We start from the raw sequence: 19,505 nt of genomic DNA, 5'->3' as shown, positions 1-19,505 counted from the left end.
AGTTAAAAGCCTGTTCAGTCCCATCAGTGTGTCTCATAATTTTTAAATATAAAACCACCACTAAGAGATTCTTTAAGCATTTTCACAATCCTTCATGTGCATTAATGGTCTTTGGGGAACACTTCTCATATTGACAGTAAAATTCTGCTATGTTTCAAAGCAGGTTCCCGTACATTATGGACTTGATTTTTAAGGGTGTTACACTGTTGTATTATATAGATGGTTAAGAATTTGCATTATGATATTGAGGTTATTACAACTTTTGTTTTCATTCTTTCTTCAAGATACCCAGAAAGTGGCATTGTGGAAATGACTGTCCATAATCTGCGGCCTCGAGCAAGAACTATTTTGAAATGGAATGAATTACATGTAGGTGATACAGTGATGGTTAATTACAACGTAGAGAGTCCAGAAGAAAGAGGATTCTGGTTTGATGCAGAAATTACCTCTTTGAGGGAAATTTCAAGGACTAACAAAGAGGCTTATGCCAAAATTTTGCTGGGGTAAGATTTTTTTAATTGATACTGCAGTCTATCTACATTTTTAATAAAATGTATATTCTTTAAATAAAACCTTTCAGTATAGCACAAAACCTGTAATATCTTTCAATGCTATTTTTTTTATAGCAAGAAGTTAAACACAATACTGCTCTGTCTTTCAATATTAGATTTATATCCCTACTTTCATTTTGGAACTTGAGACTCAAGACAGCATACATAGTGCTCTTTCCTCTCATTTTTTCCCCCAGAACAATAACTTGTGAGGTAGGTTGGATAACAAGAGAGTGACTTGCCGGAAGTCATCCAATGCACCTCTATGGCTGGCAGTGGACTAAAACCTGGGTTTTTCTGCCTCTGGATCAACACCTTAACTACTGTATCATGCTTTTAGTCATGTTGTTCTCTTTGAAACTATTATTTGAAATACATAAACTACAATTCTGGAGAAATCTGCTCAGCAAAAAATTCTGTTGAATTCATTATTACCTTACTTTTGATAACATGAATCACAGCCTGATTTTTTTCATAACGATAGGTCTGGTTTTGTAGCACCATGGACACATTAATTAAACTTACATAGAAATTAAGATGTTTAGATTTTGGTTTTTAGAAATACCACGAAATTATAAAAGGAAATGATACACCAGAAATACGACTGTATTGTAGTGATTTCTGTGTTTCAGGAACATAGCAAGAAGCAACATTTCAACCATGTTATGCTTCTGATTTGCCAGATCATTTTGGCTTTTTGGAAATAAAGAGTATACAAATGGAGTACTTCACTGTGGTAATTTTTGCCTTCCAGAAGGAAGCGTTCTCTTTTTATATAGTTAATCAGTGTTCCCAAATGCGAAGAGACTTAGGTCTCAGAATTGAACTTGGCGAGAAAAGATAAATTACTCAGCACAGAAAAAAATGGCTGAATTAGCAGAGCAGTGTTATGTTTGGACAAGAGGCAAGAGGAGGTGGTGGATGTATTTGCTCTTTCCCTTTCTCCTCAGCTTAAATGTTTTTTCCACTTTGCAACAAACTTATGAGAGAGCTGAAACAAGTCACCAGCTCATTAGTTTTCGTTCCCTCAGATTACGCTTATTTCAGCATTCTCATAATCCTGCGGAAGGAAATATTTTGGCAATGTACTGATTTTCATTGTGGTAGCAGAGGACTGCCAATACCCTGAAAGAGAAGAGCCCTGCTGTAAAACAGAAAGAATAATAAATATGATAAACACATCTGCAAAAAAAAATGGATAATAGGGAAAAGCAGCACAGTTAAACCTTAAATAATTTATTTTCTCTTACATCAGAAGATCTGAATACATTAGAAAAGATATAAGTTTTCTTCATGGAAACACCTCCAGTCCTTTGTCCCTGGAAGTGTATTAAACTAATGCTTGGTAATACTGAAGAAAATCTAAAAGCAATTTACATTTGAGTTATATTATAAATCCTGATGTATTTACTTGTCATTTTTGCCCACCTAATTGATGCTACAATTTGCAAGTGAGTAGCCATATGAAATAAATGAACAAATAAAGTAAAAGAAATTATTTACAGTTACTATTTCAATCATTAAAAAACCCTAAATGATGAAGCTATTACAGGTACTTTATAAGGAAAAGTGTGAAATATATTTCAAATTTAGGCAAACTTTATTGCTGGCAATCTGTTTTAAGTAATGTGTAGCAATTCATAATAAAAACTAGCTTTGAATATGCAGCTTTGCCCATAAAGCAGCATAAAATACTAATAAGGGATTTATGTGAAGGGATGTGATTTATGCAGGGGACTCCTGGTTTTTTTTGTTTTGTTTTGTTTTTTGCTTTGTTTTGTTTTCAACAAAACATAAGAGTTTTAAAGATGAAAAATTAAGCAAATTAACCTTATGTTTCTCTGCATGGAAGTCTTGCAATATTATATAGTGACAGGAAGGCTAACTAGAAGGTGTATTTCATTAATTAAACTACTACCCAATATTATGTTCTGAAAATATAAAGAGTATTTCCTGCTAGAGTTGAATATGCTTGTCCATTAAATTACACTGAAATGAACATATTTTCCTTGTCCACTATAAATCAGACCTATAATCAAAAGTCTTCCTCTTTTAATTTCACGGTTCTGATTTAGATGTCAGCCGATCAGCTATGCTAACATCTTGTTCTCCAGTGTAGCTGTGGAATAGTCCAAGAATGGGTGTCGCTATAGTCGGATCTTCCCAGAGACTGAGACATAAATTCTTAAGGCATGCCCCCTTGCCTCTCACTCTCCAGTTTTTCAGCTCAGTCGGCCCGATACGGAGTCTTTTTTTCTCTACAACTGTAGTGCATCGTTCCCCCTTTTATCTTTTTACTTCTTCTTCTTCTTCTTCTTCTTCTTCTTCTTCTTCTTCTTATTATTATTATTATTATTATTATTATTATTATTATTATTATTATTATTATTATTATTATTATTATTTACACAAAATGACAGTATACACAGCAAACGAGATAACTATGCTGGATTTTGTATCGCCGATCACTAGTCGAACACTTCCCAAGCATTTAGGCACTAGTCGAACACTTCCCAAGCATTTAGGACTGCGTGATGTATCGGCGAATTATGTGAGCAGATCCCAGTAAGGTGGCCTTCTGCAGCTGACCAATGGTGATCTTGTCAGCGCCAATTGCTTTTAAGTGCTTGCCTAGGTCTTTAGGCCCAGCTCCCAGTGTGCCGAGTACCACTGGAACCACCTGCACTGGTTTATGCCAGAGTCTCTGCAATTCGATTCTCAAATCTTGATATCTGGTGACTTTTTCAAGTTGTTTCTCATCAATTCTGCTGTCACCAGGTATAGCAATCTCGATTATCCACACTTTTTTCTTTTCCACAATTGTGATATCCGAGGTATTGTGTTCCAAAACTGTATCAGTCTGTATTAGGAAATCCCACAGTAGTTTTGCATGCTCATTTTCAATCACTTTTTCAGGATGAGGATGATGATGATGATGATTTCCTTAAAACTTTGAATTTCTCCTTCCTTGAATTTTTTTTTCTTTGACAACTGATTTCTCAGGCAGATCTCCTTAGCATGCTGGCTCATTCAGCTTAGCTGACTCTGCCACCACTTTTCAGGGGCCCCCTCTACATCGGGCAGGGGCCTGATTCGGGCTCCCGCGCTACGATTGCGACAGGAAGCCTTGTCGTCTGGAGGCGCCTTGGGGACACCCTTGAAGCATCTTGGAAGTGGTGCTGCCTCCTGGAACATCAGCAGACGGCCTTTCAGCCAAGGATTCCTCAACGCCGCCCATTGCCGATGCCATTTTGAGACCGCTGCCGCAGGTTTTTGCAGCCCCCACCTTTTTCATTGCTGCACCGATTACATGCGTGCACAGGGTTGCCCATTCTGGCTTCCTTCTTGGCCATTTGTTCCTGGCGGCAGGCGGCTTGACTTGATCCGCTGGGAGCGGGGCTTCTTCCCCAGCAGCGCCTCTGTGGATGACTAATTCCTGCCATTAACACCTGCAGCCTGTGCAGAAAAGCACCTGGGCCTCAAATGAAGATGTACTTCCTTCCTCAACAACACATAGTGCTTGGAGGGCAGCTGGTTGGACACTGGACTGTCTCCTCCATTACAACTCTGCGCTCCACCCCGGAAGTCTGCTGTTTGCTGCTGACTCTGGACTCAGGTTTGGAGCAGCTCAGGGTAATTGCTGCAAGTATGCCACTGGTCCCTGGGGTTCCCTGGGTGAAGAAGTGGTCTTCTGGGTGCTGGCTATCCCTAGGTTCGCTCTAGGAATGCCGCCCCTGCGGAGCAGGACACCATTCCTGCTGAGTGTGTGCTGGCTAACCCAGATTTATCCAGAACTGCCGCCACCTCCTCCCTCCTCCACCTGCCCTTGTGATTGTCATCTTATTTTCAGGGTCCTTGCCCCCCTTTAAGCTGGGCATTACCCTGCCTTTGTAGGCAAGGGCTTTGATTTCAGGCAGCTACTGTGTCATCGTTGTATTGGCGGAGGGATCCAGAAGGAGGGAGAAACGCGTTGCTCCAGCTCCTGATCTGAATGCAGAAGCCTCAGTGAGCAAAAAGGCAACCTGCAAACCCGCCAGGTTGGAGAAGCAGGCCTCAAAGGCTGAATTAAAGGACAGAGAACAGAGGCAAAGAGCCATGGATAAGCAAGTCTCCAGAACTGAGAAACATCACGCAAATTTGCAGAAGCGGTCTCAATTAGCTGAGCCTTCTACCTCCCATTCCCTCCTGACAGAACAGGTTCACCTCTCCCCCCTGCCTCCCCAGGATTGGTCACCAGGGGATGCTGGTGGTCTGTCTCCTAATCCAGTTTCCCTAGATAACAGGGAAAGGGATGCAAGGAATGACCCATTTGCCTGCCAGGTGGCATAGACAGAGTTTCAGCTCACTCAGGCCGGGGCCTTTACTCCTAGAGCCTCCCCCCTGCCACTACCTGCTGGGTTACCCCCACAGGAAACCAATTTGGCAGATTTGCCTGATAGCTTACAACAGCTGATAGCTCAGGCAATCAGGGCATTTCTATTGGCTTACACCAGCAGCGCTCTGTCTCCCTGGTTTCGGAATCTCCTCGCCCCCAACAGGGTCTGCTACCTGCTGTCCTTCCAGCCATCCTTGGCCATTCCTCTGTCAGTGAGTACTCATTTTTGGAGGGTGAGTCCCAGAGAGGTCTTGACCTCTCAGACGATGAAGGGCTATCCCCTGATATTCCTGCCCACTTATTGGAAGATTTACCCGCAGTAGTGCTGGTGACACCTGACCCTGACTACAATCAAGGTCTGTTCTCAGAGCCCATAGCAGAACAACATTTTATTCCTGCTCCCCAAATGGTCTAATCCTGCACCGCTTCCCACTCCCAGTGGGAACAACAAGTTCTACGAGATGGCACTGGGCTTATCTCGGTCTCTGCAGTTGCCCTTGGTAGATGGCCGCATCCTGGCTCTGTCTTTCCCCTCACTGTATCTGGCTGGGGATGTCGCCGATGGGTTGCGAGCAGAGGATAAAAAATCTGATTTGGTTTTGTGGAAAACTCACCAGGCCTTGGCCTGAGCAATTAAGGCCTCCACTACAGCCTCATTTTTAACCGTGCCTCCCTCATTTGGCTCCACCAACTTCAATCCAGGCTAGCTCCCCAGTAGGCTCGCTTGCATCAAGACTTTAATAAAATTATTGCAGCAGTTCAATATTCTGCAGATGCAACTCTGCATTCCGCCAAATATGCTTCCAGAGCCCTAGCTGCCTCCATAGTAGCCGAAGGCTACTGTGGCTCTGTCAGTGGCCAGTTGATGTTAAGTCAAAATGGAGATTAGTATCCGCTCCATATGCAGGCAGCATGCTTTTTGGTGAATCCCTGGACTCGATTGTGGTAGAAGGAAGGGACAAAAGGAAGGTGCTGCCTTCGGTAGCTAGACGAGCAGACCGTCACTCTGCCCCCTTCTACTGATGGCAGTCCTTTCGAGCCTCAGTACAACAGGGTATCTCCCATCAGAAATTTTACGCCCAACAACAGAAACGCCAGCAGGATAGGCAGGGCTTTCGGGACAGGCCAAGGCAAAATTTCTCCAACAGACGGCTATTTTATGGAACTGGCAACCACCAGTTGCGCAGGCAAAAGTGACTCGGCAGACAACCTGCCCATAAGGGGCTGTCTGAGTTTCTTTATAGACCAGTGGCTGCAGACAACGACAGACAATTGGATCTTGAACACCATAAGATTGGTGTTGGTCTCTTTTTGGAGTTTCTCTCCAACCCCCCAATTCACTTCGTGTAATGCCCTTCTCCCACAACAACATCAAAAGAGGCCTCATGGACGAGGCCATTGCTCACCTTCTGGAGATCCAGGCCATAGCGCTCGTGCCAGACCTCCAGCAAACACAGGGGTTTTACTCAATCCTGTTCATTATACCGAAGTCCTTGGGAGTGGGGTGGGGTGGAGAGCGATCTTGGACTTAAAGAACCTAAATTCCCACTTGGTCTACAGGAGGTTCAAGATAAGTTCCCTCCAGTCCATCCTGGAGGGAATTCGGCCAGGGGACTTCCTGGCATCTATAGATTTGTGGCTTACCTCCACATTCCAATTCTGCCAGCACATCTCAGGTTCCTCAGATTCTGTTATGCAGGGAGACACCTGCAATATAACGCCTTGCCTTTTGGCCTGACATCAGCTCCAAGGAGCTTCATGAAAGTCCTGGCCGCTCTCATAGCTCACTTGAGAGCAATCCCAGTGTGCTTGCAAACCTATCTAGATGACATTCTTGTCCAGGCCTCCTCCTTTCCCAGGTCCAGAGGACCTGGACATGACAATTCAGGCACTTCAGAAACATGGATTCCTGATCAATTTCAAAAAGAGTCATCTGACTCCCATTGTCATCACTCAATTGGGGGCAATCATTGACTCCTGCCGAGGGGAGGTCTTCCTCTCACCAGACAGGTGGGATAGCATAAGGGCCCTGATAGCTCAGATTCAACAGAACCCCAGGGTTCCCATTGCAACCTTGTCCACACTATTGGGCAAGATGATTTCATGCATGGCCATAGTCCTTGGGCCCGCTTACATGCTTGCAGCCTCCTATGATTCATGCTCCCTCATCAGAAGGCGAAACGATCAAACTCGCTGACCAATGTCACTGTGTCATTGCCAGTCCTAAAGTCATTCTGCTGGAGGGTATCCTCGGCCCTCGACAGGGGCAGTGTCTTCAGGGAGCCCACCTGGATAACAATTATGTCAGACGCCAGTCTTTATAGCCGGGGGCTCACCTCCACACCAAAATAGCACAAGGTTGCTGGTTCCCGCAGGACCTTGCCAAACATCAACTGGCTAGAGTTGAGGGTGATCCATCTATCCCTCCATCACTTTCAGGACTCCATGCATGGGAGACACATCCTTGTGCTGACTGACAATGTCGCAGTGAAAACTCATGTTAACTGCCAGGGAGGAACCCACTCACGCCGTCTCATGGAGAAATCCTTGAGGCTAGGGAAAGTGGGTGGAACTGAAAATCCTCTCCCTCAAGGCGGAGCACATTACAGGGAAAAAGAACGCTCAGGCAGATTACTTGAGCAGGACTACCGTGGACAATGCCGAATGGCGACTCCATCCAGCGATGTTTCAGGACATATGTGACAGGTTTGGACAACCGACAGTGGACCTGTTGGCATCACCGGCAAATTCTCAATTCCCTCAATTTTTCATGAGATTTCCAACTCTGGGAGCGGAGGGGGCCAATGCCCTCCACTGCACTTGGCTTCCAGGCCTTCTTTACGTATTCCCCCTGATACCAGGAATGATTCGGAGGGTGATCTCGGATGAGGCAGAGATCCTCCTGGTCGCTCCTTATTGGCCGAGGCAGCCATGGTTCGTGGACTTAGTCAGCCTCTCCGCGTCCCAGCCCTGGAGAATCCCTCTGGAGAGAATCTCTTTCAGCCAGGGAGTCTTGGAACACTCAGAACCACAGTGGCTCCAACTGACCGCCTGGCAGTTGAAGGGATCCTCTAAAGAGGGACAATTACTCGAACAAGGTCATATGAACTATCCAGGGGGCCAGGAGACCATTGACCACCAGAATCTACAACGCCACCTGGGCTGGGTTTGTCCGATGGTGTACATTGCATCATGTCCCACCTACTTCTGCTTCTGTCCCGCAGGTACTCGACTTCCTGCAAGACGGTCTGACAAGGGGTTGTCGCACAGTACAATTCAAAGGCAGGTCGCGGCCTTAGCCACCGTACTGACGGGTGATGACCAAGGCCCTCTTACGCGATACATTCATGGGGCAACAAGTTTGAGACCTCCAACCATCCATAGATACCCAACTTGGGAATAACTCAAGTTTCTGCCTGTCCTTATAGAGCCACCCTTTGAGCCCCTGCAGACCATGAACCTCAGATATTTGACTCTTAAAGTAGCATTTCTGGTGGCTATAACATCAGCTAGGCACATATCTGAGATGGCAGCTCTTTCAGTTAGAGCTGATCTCTGCATCTTCCACCTGGATAAGGTCATCCTGAGATTTGATCCCTCCTTCATCCCCTAGGTTAACTCCTGGTTCTATAGGGCCCAGGAGTTCATCCTGCCAAACTTCTGTCCAGGGCCATCCCATGTCCTGGAGAGACATTGGCATACCTTAGATGTAAGGAGGGCTCTCAAGAACTATATTAAATGAACTGTGCCTTACAGGAGATCTGAGGCTCTGTTTGTCTCCTTCTAGCCCACCTCGCTGAGCATCAGGGTGTCCTCTGCGACCATCGGTCGTTGGCTAAAGGCTAGTATCCGCCAAACCTTACCAGATGCAGTCGCTTCTGGTATCCAGACGGATTACTGCACACTCGACTAGAAGCGCAGCTACCACTGCTGCATGGTTGACACAAGCTTCCCTGGAGGACATTTGTAGGGCAGCTACCTGGACTACTCCCTCGCTTTTCATTCGCCATTATAAGTTGGACATCTTTGCATCAGCAGAGGCATCCTTTGGCAGGAGGGTTTTATAACAGGTGCATGTGGCTTCGGGGACTCCAGACTCAATGGCTACCTGCCCTTAGGACAGCTAGGCTTTGGTATGTCCTGTTCTTGGACTATTACGCAGCTACACTGGAGAAGGAGCGTTGTCTTACCTGAACAGCTCTTCTCAGTGCGGAATAGTCCAGCCCCATCCTTCAGTGCATAGGGTCTGGAGCCAGCTATTTCTAAAATTTTGCAAGCCTCTCTTTCATCTACAACTTCACTGTTGTGAAGTTGCCTCTCTCACTGGAGAGAGAGAGAGGCAAGGGGGCGTGCCTAAAGAATTTACGACTCAGTTTCTGGGCCGATCTGACTGTAGCAATACCCATTCCTGGACTATTCCGCAGCCACTGAGAAGAGCCGTTCAGGTAAGACAACGCTCCTTTCCTTAATCTTTTTTCTTTGATTTCCCCTGATTTCTAAATATGTTTTATTCTTGGCTCTTTAAAAATATATGCCCTTCTTTATTGGTTCCATTTCTATTGTCATGAGATTATTTGAAAGAGCTTTGCATGGTTGTATTTATTTCTATATTGATCATTAAATATATATGGCAAAATGAAAATAAAATTTAGGTTGGTTGTACCTTTATTGTTGATCTATTTTCTGGTTGATAGTATTGGTTATTTGTGATTCTTTTCTTAATATAGTTGTTAATATGTAAATTGTTGTTAATATTATAGTATTATATTTCAAGTAGATGCATTATTTGCTATTCTCTGAATATTAATGAATATTTTCTGGATTAATATAATAGTGCTATTTCACAATTGAGTTTGAAGCATGCTTTTATTTAGTTTTTAGTTCAGTTCGTGAATCTTATTCAAGCATATATTGTATACTTGCACAGTAATTTCATGTTGTGTTCCATTGGGTAGCATTAAAATTAGACTAAGAGAAATTGAGTTGAATATTTTGTTTCTTAATTTTCAGGGGCCCAGAAGATGTAATAAATGACTGCAAATTACGTTTTATAGAAGAAATATACAAGGTTGAAAAACCAGGAGCATATCCATTGACATTTGCAGATGGAGAGTTCAGAAGTAAGTATTTGGTCTGCCTATGAAAGGTTCCCCATTTTTGAATAGTATTTATATTATTAAATGAAATATATTTGATTAATATATTTTTCAAATACATATACAATTCATAGAAATAACTTTATATTACAATGTGATTTAGATATTTGTAGCGAAAGATACATATAGAGAAAAATCAGAAGACAATGATTTATTGTCTGCAAAGGTTTGCACATTTATGCTGTCACTGCCATATATTTAAACTCTACTTATTCAGCTAATGACTTTTGATAATAATAATAATAATTATTATTATTATTATTATTTATTAGATTTCTATACCGCCCTTCTCCCGAAGGACTCAGGGCGGTTTACAGCCAAAATAAGAACAGAACAATATACAATTAAAAACAAAATTAAAAAACTTATTATAAAATTGGCCGAAAATTTAAAAACATTTAAAATTTTAAAAACCCATTAAAATTCATCTAGAAATTTAAATTTTAAATTTTAAAAATTAACAAAAAACTTAAGTCAGTCCCACGCGAGTAAATAAATACGTTTTCAACTCGCGGCGAAAATTGTCTTTTATAGGCCCAAGGTAGCACTAGAGAGTAATCTTATGGCCTTTCTTCAGTCCTGACTACTGTAGTAAATTACTGCTTGATTAAATTTATGGGAAAGAAAAGAAATTATCATATTTTTCGGAGTATAAGACACACCATAGTATAAGACGCACTTAGTTTTGGGGAGGAAAATAAGAAAAAAAGCTGATTGGCAGGTGGATTGGCCCTCTAGAATACCCCCAATCAACTGTTTCCAGAGGTGAATTTTAGAAACAGGTTCCTTGGTTGTGAGCTCTATGCCTTGCTTTTTTTTTTTGCTTTTTTTTCTGCCTCTGAAAGCCTCCAAAAGAAAACTTCAGAAAAAAAGCCTCTGAAGCTCTGTTTGGGAGCTTCTTTTCTGAAGCTCTGTTTGGGGGCTTCTTTTCTGAAACCTCCGTTTGAGAAGCTGGGTGGGGCTACATTTTGAGAATAAGATGCACCCAAATTTTCACCCTCTTTTTTTTGGGGGGGGGGAAGGTGTGTCTTATACTCCAAAAAATACATATAGGAGGAAGAGGACATATTGAAAGAATGCTTAGATGGCTTGTGGAACCTTTCTTCACAGAGGTTTCTCTAGGAGACATAATCAGCAGCCCAAGTAGCTCTCTTCCCCTTGCCCAAAGAACCATCTTTTCCCCAGGTCCTTAGTGAGGAAGGAAAGAGATTTTAGATAGATGAAAAACTGTCTACCAGGGACTTAATTTATTCCAGGCGACAGCTTCAAAGGAATCTGTTTGGTCTAGTGGTTAAAGCATCAGGCCAATTAACAGGAGACACTGATTTCTAGTCCCACTTTCGGCATAAAAGGTGACTGGGCCAGTTATTTTGTCTCAACCCAACCCACTTCACAAAAAACAAGGAGTAAAGAGTATTAGGTATGTTGGTTGCCTCAAATTATTTATAAAAAAAATAAAGGTGGATAAAGATCTAATAATAATAAATACCTAATATTCTTCTCCTATTTTCCCCACAACAATCTTGTGAGGTGAGTTAGACTGAGCAGAGAGAGTGATCCAAAGTTACCTAGCCAGCTTTCAGGATTAGAACTCAACAGTCTTCTGGTTTCTATCTTGGTGCCTCCTAAGTCAGTCAGACTGCAGTGCAGTGCACTGCAGTGGCGCAATGGTTAGAGTGCAGTACTGCAGGCTACTTCTGCTCATCACCAGCTGCCAGCAGTTTGGCAGATCGAATCTCACCAGGCTCCAGGTTAACTCAGCCTTCCATCCTTCCAAGGTGGGTAAAATGAGGATTGCTGGGGGCAATATGCTGATTCTGTAAACCGCTTAGAGAGGGCTATCAAAGCATTATAAAGTGGTATATAAGTGCTATTGCTATTGCTAGTATCCTCCAGATACTTCAAGGAAAGAGGCCTTTTGGTGTCTCCTTAGACCAGATACTGGTTGAAATCAAGAGGAAGATACTCTTTCTTCCACAATATAAAACCACAAATGCAAGGAATTCAGATGGCTGAACTGAATTGCCACCTAAAGAAACAGTTACGCACCAGCAACAGTCTAGGGACTAACTCTTGTCTGCCATGTTTACAGGAGATCCAAGTGACATAAGTTATCAAGATCCCTTACTGGAAGGCAAGCTTCACCTAGTTTTCCAGTAGTGATTTTCCATCTCCACAGATGCCTGGGTGCATTGCTTGGTTTATATATATTGGACTATGTGTCCCTGTAATTTAAAATTTTTCTATAGGCATGCTGGGAAATCAGTAAGACAATATGCATTTTTAGTAATATGATAAAGTTTTATCTGACTTTGTATTTATGTGCATCAAGACATCAAAAATGTGTAATCCAGCTCTCTGCGCAAATGTATTCTGTCCAGTAACAAATAGTAAACACTTCATAGTTCATGATCTTGAATTAATGACTGTCTGGTAGCTTGCAATTGCTTGCATTTAAATTTGTTTTCCTGGTGGCTGTCACTCCAGGAAGCCAAGCTGGGGAATCTTGGTGATCATTGTATTTGCTTTTTCAGAAGCAAAAAAGATTTTAAAAATCTGGACTATACATGGGTATTAATATTTACAATATTTATTGGTTTATGTAATTAATTTTCTGTGCAGCTGGTTTCAAGACCCTTTTTAATCACCTTATTTCCCTCGCGCTCTCTTTCTTTCTTTCTTTTCTTCTTTGCAGGGAAGAGTGGTCCTGAATGTAAACATTGCAGAGCTGACCCAGATAAAGAATGCCGATTTTGTTCTTGTTATTTATGTGGGGGAAAACAGGATGCACACATGCAACTTCTCTGTGATGAGTGTAATATGGCTTACCACATATATTGCCTGAACCCACCACTAAGCAAAATACCGGAAGATGAGGACTGGTAAGAAACACACACGCACACACACACACTGAAATTTTCTTGTTTTGATAGTTGTGAGGCACCCAGTCTCTCTCCCTCTCTCTCCCCCCCCCCACACACAATATTTCATTGCCAGTATAATTAAAATTCATTGATAGAGGCTGTTATTTCTAATGCCCTTCTAGTGCTAAAAGAATTGGAAAAATCATTTTTCCTATACACTTTAAGAACCAGATGAAACCCTCATTTATAAATGTTAAGTTTTTAGTTTTTGAAATTCTTGGAGTTCATCTTATATGTGATATTAGATAGTGAAACCATTGTATAGTAACCATGGGCTTATTGTATAGTAAGTTGATTGCTCCTGTTCCTTTTACCAGCGAGGGTTTCTAAAGAAAGGTCAATTCCTCCTGTAATTTATAGTTGTGAAAATTCAAATCTTTGCTTTACCCTGTTGTACTCAGAATTGAAAGAGTTGGTTTGTTCATAACCTTCAGCTCTGTGATTTACTCAGCTACTTCTGACAGGAACCAAATAGAAGCTGTGTTTACTAGGAAATTGTTTGCAGTTCATTCCAAATGTTCAGAATTTCAAAATAATTGCAGTCTTTTAGGCATTGCGGTCTTTAGAAGCTAAATTTAAAATATCATACATTTTTTGTAGAATGAAGAATTTTGCAAGTATTTGCTGAGATAGTTGGGTTTTTTTGTTCTGCTTATCATAGAGAATATCCAGGAGTTGTTGAGCATAAAACCTGTCTAATTAGGGTAACTATCATTTAACAGTTCTTGCTGAAAATCAAGGCTTAATTATCTTGGACAGTGTAATTGTTATATTGTTCGCTTAGCCAGCTGCTACCAAATGTGATATTCAGATGCTTATCCTAAACCTGCAGCTGCAGGAGAGAGTGATGATCACAGCTCCCCTCCTATAACTCCTAAGTTGGGGAAATATCTCAGATTTGTCTTAGTTTGTTTTTGTTTCTTACATGCTGTAATGATAATAACATGGGATCGTGGTTTAATATTGCATTTTATAGAACACAATGTCAAATCCAAGCTTAAAGCCAAGAGAGAAGCAGTGAATTATGTCTAATTTTGCCCTGTTTATTTCAAGATCAAACCCCTCATACAATATTTTGGGAGAAATATATGGTATGATTAGAAGAACAGCCTCACCTAATATATTGGAGGAAATGCTCCCCTGTGATCACGATTGCAATCTAGGTGCTTGGCAACAAGTTTGTATAAATGACAGGTTGCAGTGCCCCATGATCACATGGTTGCCATCTGCCACCTACCCTAGCAGCTTCCCCAGAAAATCAATGGGGTATCTCTCAGGAAGGTCGTAAATCACTGGGATAAGTTTGCCCCATCTGTGTATTTTCCCCCTAGTCCTTCTGTGCCAGCCATTAGTGCATGCCTCTTTTCATCCTTCCTTGCACTCCCTTCCCCACCCAGCATTAGCATAAAGAGCTGTAGTGGCACAGTACTGGAGGGCTAACTCACTCTTCACTCCAGGAGTTCAATTCTGATTGGCTCAAGGCTGACTCAGCTGTCTATCCTTCTTTTTTTTTTAATTGAAAAAGTTTTTACAAAAATTTTCACCCCCCTTTCCCCCCCTCCCCCCACTCCATCCCCTCCCTCCAAAACCACCCTCCTTCGTCCCCCCCACCCCGACTTCCCAGAGCAAACACAAGGTATAGTTAAAAACAAAACAAAACAATCATACGCTAAATTTTCCCTAACACAAATTATAATCCTCCCCTTCTTCTCAAATCCTAACTTCCCCCATACAAATCAGAGATAAATACATCCTAATCATTCAACGGCAATCTGATATCTCTTAATCTCATATCTATTTTGCGTATATTCAATCCATTTTTTCCATTCAGTTAGATATTTTTCTTGTGTAGTGTCTTTCAAAAAGGCTGAAATTTTGGCCATCTCAGCCAAATTAGTAACTTTCAATATCCATTCTTCTATTGTGGGTAACTCTTTTTTCTTCCAGTATTGTCCTATCAATAGTCTTGCCGCTGTTATTAAATTTAAAATCAGCTTAGTCTCAGTTACTGTACAGTCCGTAATAATTCCCAGTAAAAAAAATTGCAGTAGGAACTTTATCTTCTTTTTCAAAACATTTTGTATAATCCACCAGATCCTTATCCAAAAAGCCTTAATCTTCTTACAAGTCCACCAAATATGAAAATATGTAGCATCATCACAATTACATCTCCAACATTTTGCTTGCATATCTGGATACATACATGATAATTTCTTAGGGTCTAAATGCCACCTATAAAACATTTTATAAAAAATTTTCCTTAAGTTCTGTGCTTGCGTAAACTTAACATTTCTAACCCAAAATTTTTTCCAAGTTTCCAAAAATATTGGTTCCTGAATATTTTGTGTCCATTTTATCATACAATCCTTTACTAAATCCCTTTCAGAATCTATTTCTATCAAAACATTATACAATCTCTTTATATGCGCCTGGGTTTGATTTCTAATTTGTTTTACCAAGTTTTCTTCATTCTGCATGATACCAATTTTTTGATCTTTTTTCCACCTAGCTCGTAGTTGCCCATATTGAAACCAAGTATAATTTCTCCCTTCTTCTTTTAGTGTACGCAAGGATTTTAACTGTAAATTACCTCTCTCAGTATATAAAAGATCTTTATAAGTAATCATTTCCTGTTTCTGTTCTATATTTATATTCTCTATTGCATGCCTGAGATTTGCCCAAATAGGAATTTTGTAATTTAACTTGTGATAATATTTCTTCCAGACACGCAGAAGAGCAATTCTTAACACATGGTTCTTAAAGGCTCTATCATACAATAAGTATGCATGCCATCCATATAATAAATCATAAACTTCTATATTCAAAATCCTTTCCTCTGTTAAATTAAACCAATCACTTATTACAGAAAGAGCAGCTGCTTTATAATATAATTTAAAGCTGGGCATTTTTAAACCTCTTTCCCATATGTCTTGAATTATTTTCATTTTAACTCTCACTTTTTTACCTTCCCATATAAATTTATTAATTCCAGTCTACCATTCTTCCAAATTTTTATATTTCTTAATTATTGGTATCTGAAACAAAAATAAAAATCTAGGTAAAACATTCATTTTAATAGCTGCTATTCTCCCCAATAATAATTGTAATTTTTTCCAACTGAGCATTTCCTTCTGAACTTTTTCCCTTAACACCTCAAAGTTATTCTTATACAATTTTACATTTGATGAAGTAATATAAACCCCTAGATATTTAACCTTTTTTACAATTTCAAATCCTGTTGTTTCCTCTATTTTTTCTTTCTGTTGTCTAGTCATATTTTTTGTTATCACTTTTGTTTTATTCTGATTTACTTTAAACCCTGAAACCTTTCCATATTGATCAATTATTTCCAACAAACATACACTTGAGTTTATAGGATTTGACAAAATAATCACCAAATCATCTGCAAACGCTTTCACTTTATACTCATGTTGTCTAATTTTAATTCCCTCTATCTCCTTTAACTCTCTTATTTTATCCAGTAAAGGCTCCAGAGTTAAAATAAACAATAATGGTGATAAAAGACACCCCTGTCTTGTTCCTTTCCCAATCTTAAAAACTTCTGTCAAACTTCAATACGATATCTCCTTCCTTGAAAAAACACTGTGAGACCAGCTGGAACCTCCCATCTAAATTGAATCTGGCGTTTCTTAAGCTCTTGTGTAAAAAATATAAAATCTTTCCTATCTTTTAACATCTTAGGGGGAATCTCTTTCAGAACCATCACCTCTTGTTCTCCTATTTGCAACTTTTTCTGATACGTGGCTTGCAGAAACTGATTTTTCATTGTTCTTGTCAAAAAATAAACCATATATCTTTTGGCAATTTTTTTTTGTCTAGCAATCCATGAATTAACCCTATATACTTTGTCAATTTGAAAAGCAACCTTTTGTGGGTCAGATCCTAGCATTTCAGCCAAAGCTTCTGATAGGATTTTCTTAAGATCTTCATCCTTTGCTTCCTGCAAGCCTCTGATTCTCAAAGCCCCCTCCATCGCCCTGTACTGCAACACCACCACCTGATCTTCATTTTTATCCACTTTTATTTGCAATTCTCCCATTTTATTTTCCAAATGCTAGTTAGACTGACTAATTTCTTCCACTTTCTCCTCCAACACTTCCAAATTCTTTTTCAAGCCTTGAAAAACCATCAAAATGTCATCTCTTTTTATTATTTTCTTTCATTTCCTCTCTGGTCAATTCATTCATCTCAGAGATATGGTTCATAACTTCTTTGAACCTTTCTTCAAACACTTTTGTCTGTTCTTTAAACATATCTTCCATACACACTTCAGATCCCCTTCTCGTTATAATAGATTTAGGTGGCTTAGAAGCCATTTCAATTTCCAACTTAGAGTTCAATAATAAAGTCAAAGAAATAAAATAAAAAAAAACTTTTTCTATCTTCCTTTCAACGTAGGAGAGCCTCCGCTTTATTACAATCCACAAATACAGTCTCCACTTGATTCACAAACAGCTTCCAACTTTCACTTCTTCTCAGACGCCATTTTCAGCAATCTTAGTTAAAACAATAGAAAGTTTCTTTTCTTAAAGGATAGAAATCAGGTTCAATACTTGCAGTCCCAATGATCGATCACTTGTGTTTGTTCCGTCTGCATCCAGAAATCCAAAAATGAAAATCACTTGAGCAGAGGCGGTCGCTTTCTTCTTTTCCTGCTGCAGCAGGTGCGCGCTGGATTCGGAGCTCAGTGGAATTATGCGGGACTCAACCCTTCGAGGCTCCGTTTTCACAAAGCAAAGCCTCTGGGGAGTTCTACTGCTTTTCCGCTGCTCTTTCCTTTCCCTTTCTCCCAGGGAAGGTACTTCAAGCCGGCAAACAGCTGTTTTTCGCTGTTTTCGCCGGCTTTTACGAAACCTCAGCATGGGGTGCCTTTTCAGGCGTCCAGCGAGGAAAGCGGCGCCACCGGAAGTCAGCTGTCTATCCTTCTGAGGACAGTAAAATGAGGACCCAGATTGTTGGCGGCAATATGCTGACTCTATAAACTGCTTAGAGAGGACTGTAAAAGCACTGTGAAGTGGTATATAAGTCTAAGTGCTGTTGCTATTAGCCACCTACCTAGCTGCCAGTCTAGGACTTTCCGCTGGCTTCCCCACTAACTTTGGTTATGAAGGCCAGCAGGAAGTTCCCTCATGTAACAACCATAGGTTTCAGTTAATGAAGGCAACAGACACTGGAGAAATTGCCATCATTAAGTGATCAGGTCACACTTTATGACTGCATCAGTTAACGGTAGAAATTGCAGTCCCAACTGTCTTTATAAGCCAAATTATCTAGTGTAGGTCTTGAACTGAGATTTTGGAGGTTTAATCAGTCATGGAGTTTGATTTTGGGTCAATTTGCAAATCTAATCTCTGTTACATGATATTATGGTGATAAACTTATAGCCACTGTGAACAAAAAATGCAATAAATAAACAATAATTATAGGATTAAAAGAAGAAAGGGGTTTACAAGAAGTTTCAAGAAATGTAAACATGGAATATAAAACCCACAAGGGGTTGTGTTTCAGATGCATATTGCATAAAATTCATATATTAGTATTATTTGTTTTTTATTTATAGTTTAATAGATTTTAAAATAATTAATATTCTAGGTATTGTCCTTCCTGTAAAAATGATTCTAATGAAGTTGTAAAAGCTGGGGAAAAGCTCAAACAAAGTAAAAAGAAAGCAAAGATGCCATCTGCCTACACTGACAGCCAACGTGATTGGGGCAAGGTAAATAACATTTAGATACCTTTGTATGTATTCTCTCTAAACATTTGTTTATTTTCTGACTTATAAACTTCAAACAGTTTCAAGGATCTAAAAAAAGTTTTAAAAAGTAACTGTTTCCTAATGTCATCCATAGCTTCATAATCCAAGTATGAAATGTAATTCCCACGTAAAATAAACCCCAGAAACAAAAACTCAGACAAGTTACCCGAAGTCACTATTAGCTGCTACTTCCCCCCCCCCCAAACACAGCATTTTTGATTCAATTTAAACATCGTACTAAAGTATGATTTTTTTTTTTAGTAAACATAGTATGAAATTGAGTGTGCTTTTTTCCCCTTCCATTTTGGTAGCAAAGTCAAATGAAGTTTGTTATTTTAGAGTGGTTTTTAAAAGTAACTAGTCATTTAAAAAACCTGGTTGCTGTCTATTATTTATTTATTTTATTTATTTATGCCACAGAACCCCAAATTAATTATTTGCAATATCTTTTGCTTTATTTTAGATTACTATGGCATTTACCGTTCCAATTACATGAAAATAGATGTTTTGATTGTCTTTAGCATATTATTATTGTGTTAATTAGTTTATTTCTCAAACATAAATATTGCAATGCTTTGTATGTGAATGATTTTGAAAAATATTTCAGATATTCAGTTAGTTGAAAATACAACAGTGAAGATGGATAATATTTGAATTAAAGTCTTAACTGGGTTCTAGTCAGTTTTTGGGCGTAATTTAATAAACTTATGAAGATTTAGGTTG

At 40.1% G+C, this 19,505-nt stretch overlaps 1 protein-coding gene across 2 annotated transcripts in view; it reads left to right on the top strand.

Annotated features, from left to right (window-relative positions):
• Positions 1 to 19,505, top strand: part of UHRF2 (ubiquitin like with PHD and ring finger domains 2) — an 85,227-nt gene that overhangs the window by 51,312 nt on the left and 14,410 nt on the right. For both annotated transcript variants that reach the window (XM_058170012.1, XM_058170013.1), the window contains exons 4-7: positions 285 to 503; positions 9,937 to 10,046; positions 12,778 to 12,964; positions 18,620 to 18,743. In XM_058170012.1, coding sequence (XP_058025995.1) covers positions 285 to 503; positions 9,937 to 10,046; positions 12,778 to 12,964; positions 18,620 to 18,743 — 640 coding nt within the window. The remainder of the gene's footprint in view (positions 1 to 284; positions 504 to 9,936; positions 10,047 to 12,777; positions 12,965 to 18,619; positions 18,744 to 19,505) is intronic.

The sequence above is a fragment of the Ahaetulla prasina genome, chromosome 2 (assembly GCF_028640845.1).
Source record: "Ahaetulla prasina isolate Xishuangbanna chromosome 2, ASM2864084v1, whole genome shotgun sequence".
Classification (NCBI taxonomy): domain Eukaryota; kingdom Metazoa; phylum Chordata; class Lepidosauria; order Squamata; family Colubridae; genus Ahaetulla; species Ahaetulla prasina.
This window is presented reverse-complemented; position numbering and strand designations above follow the sequence as displayed.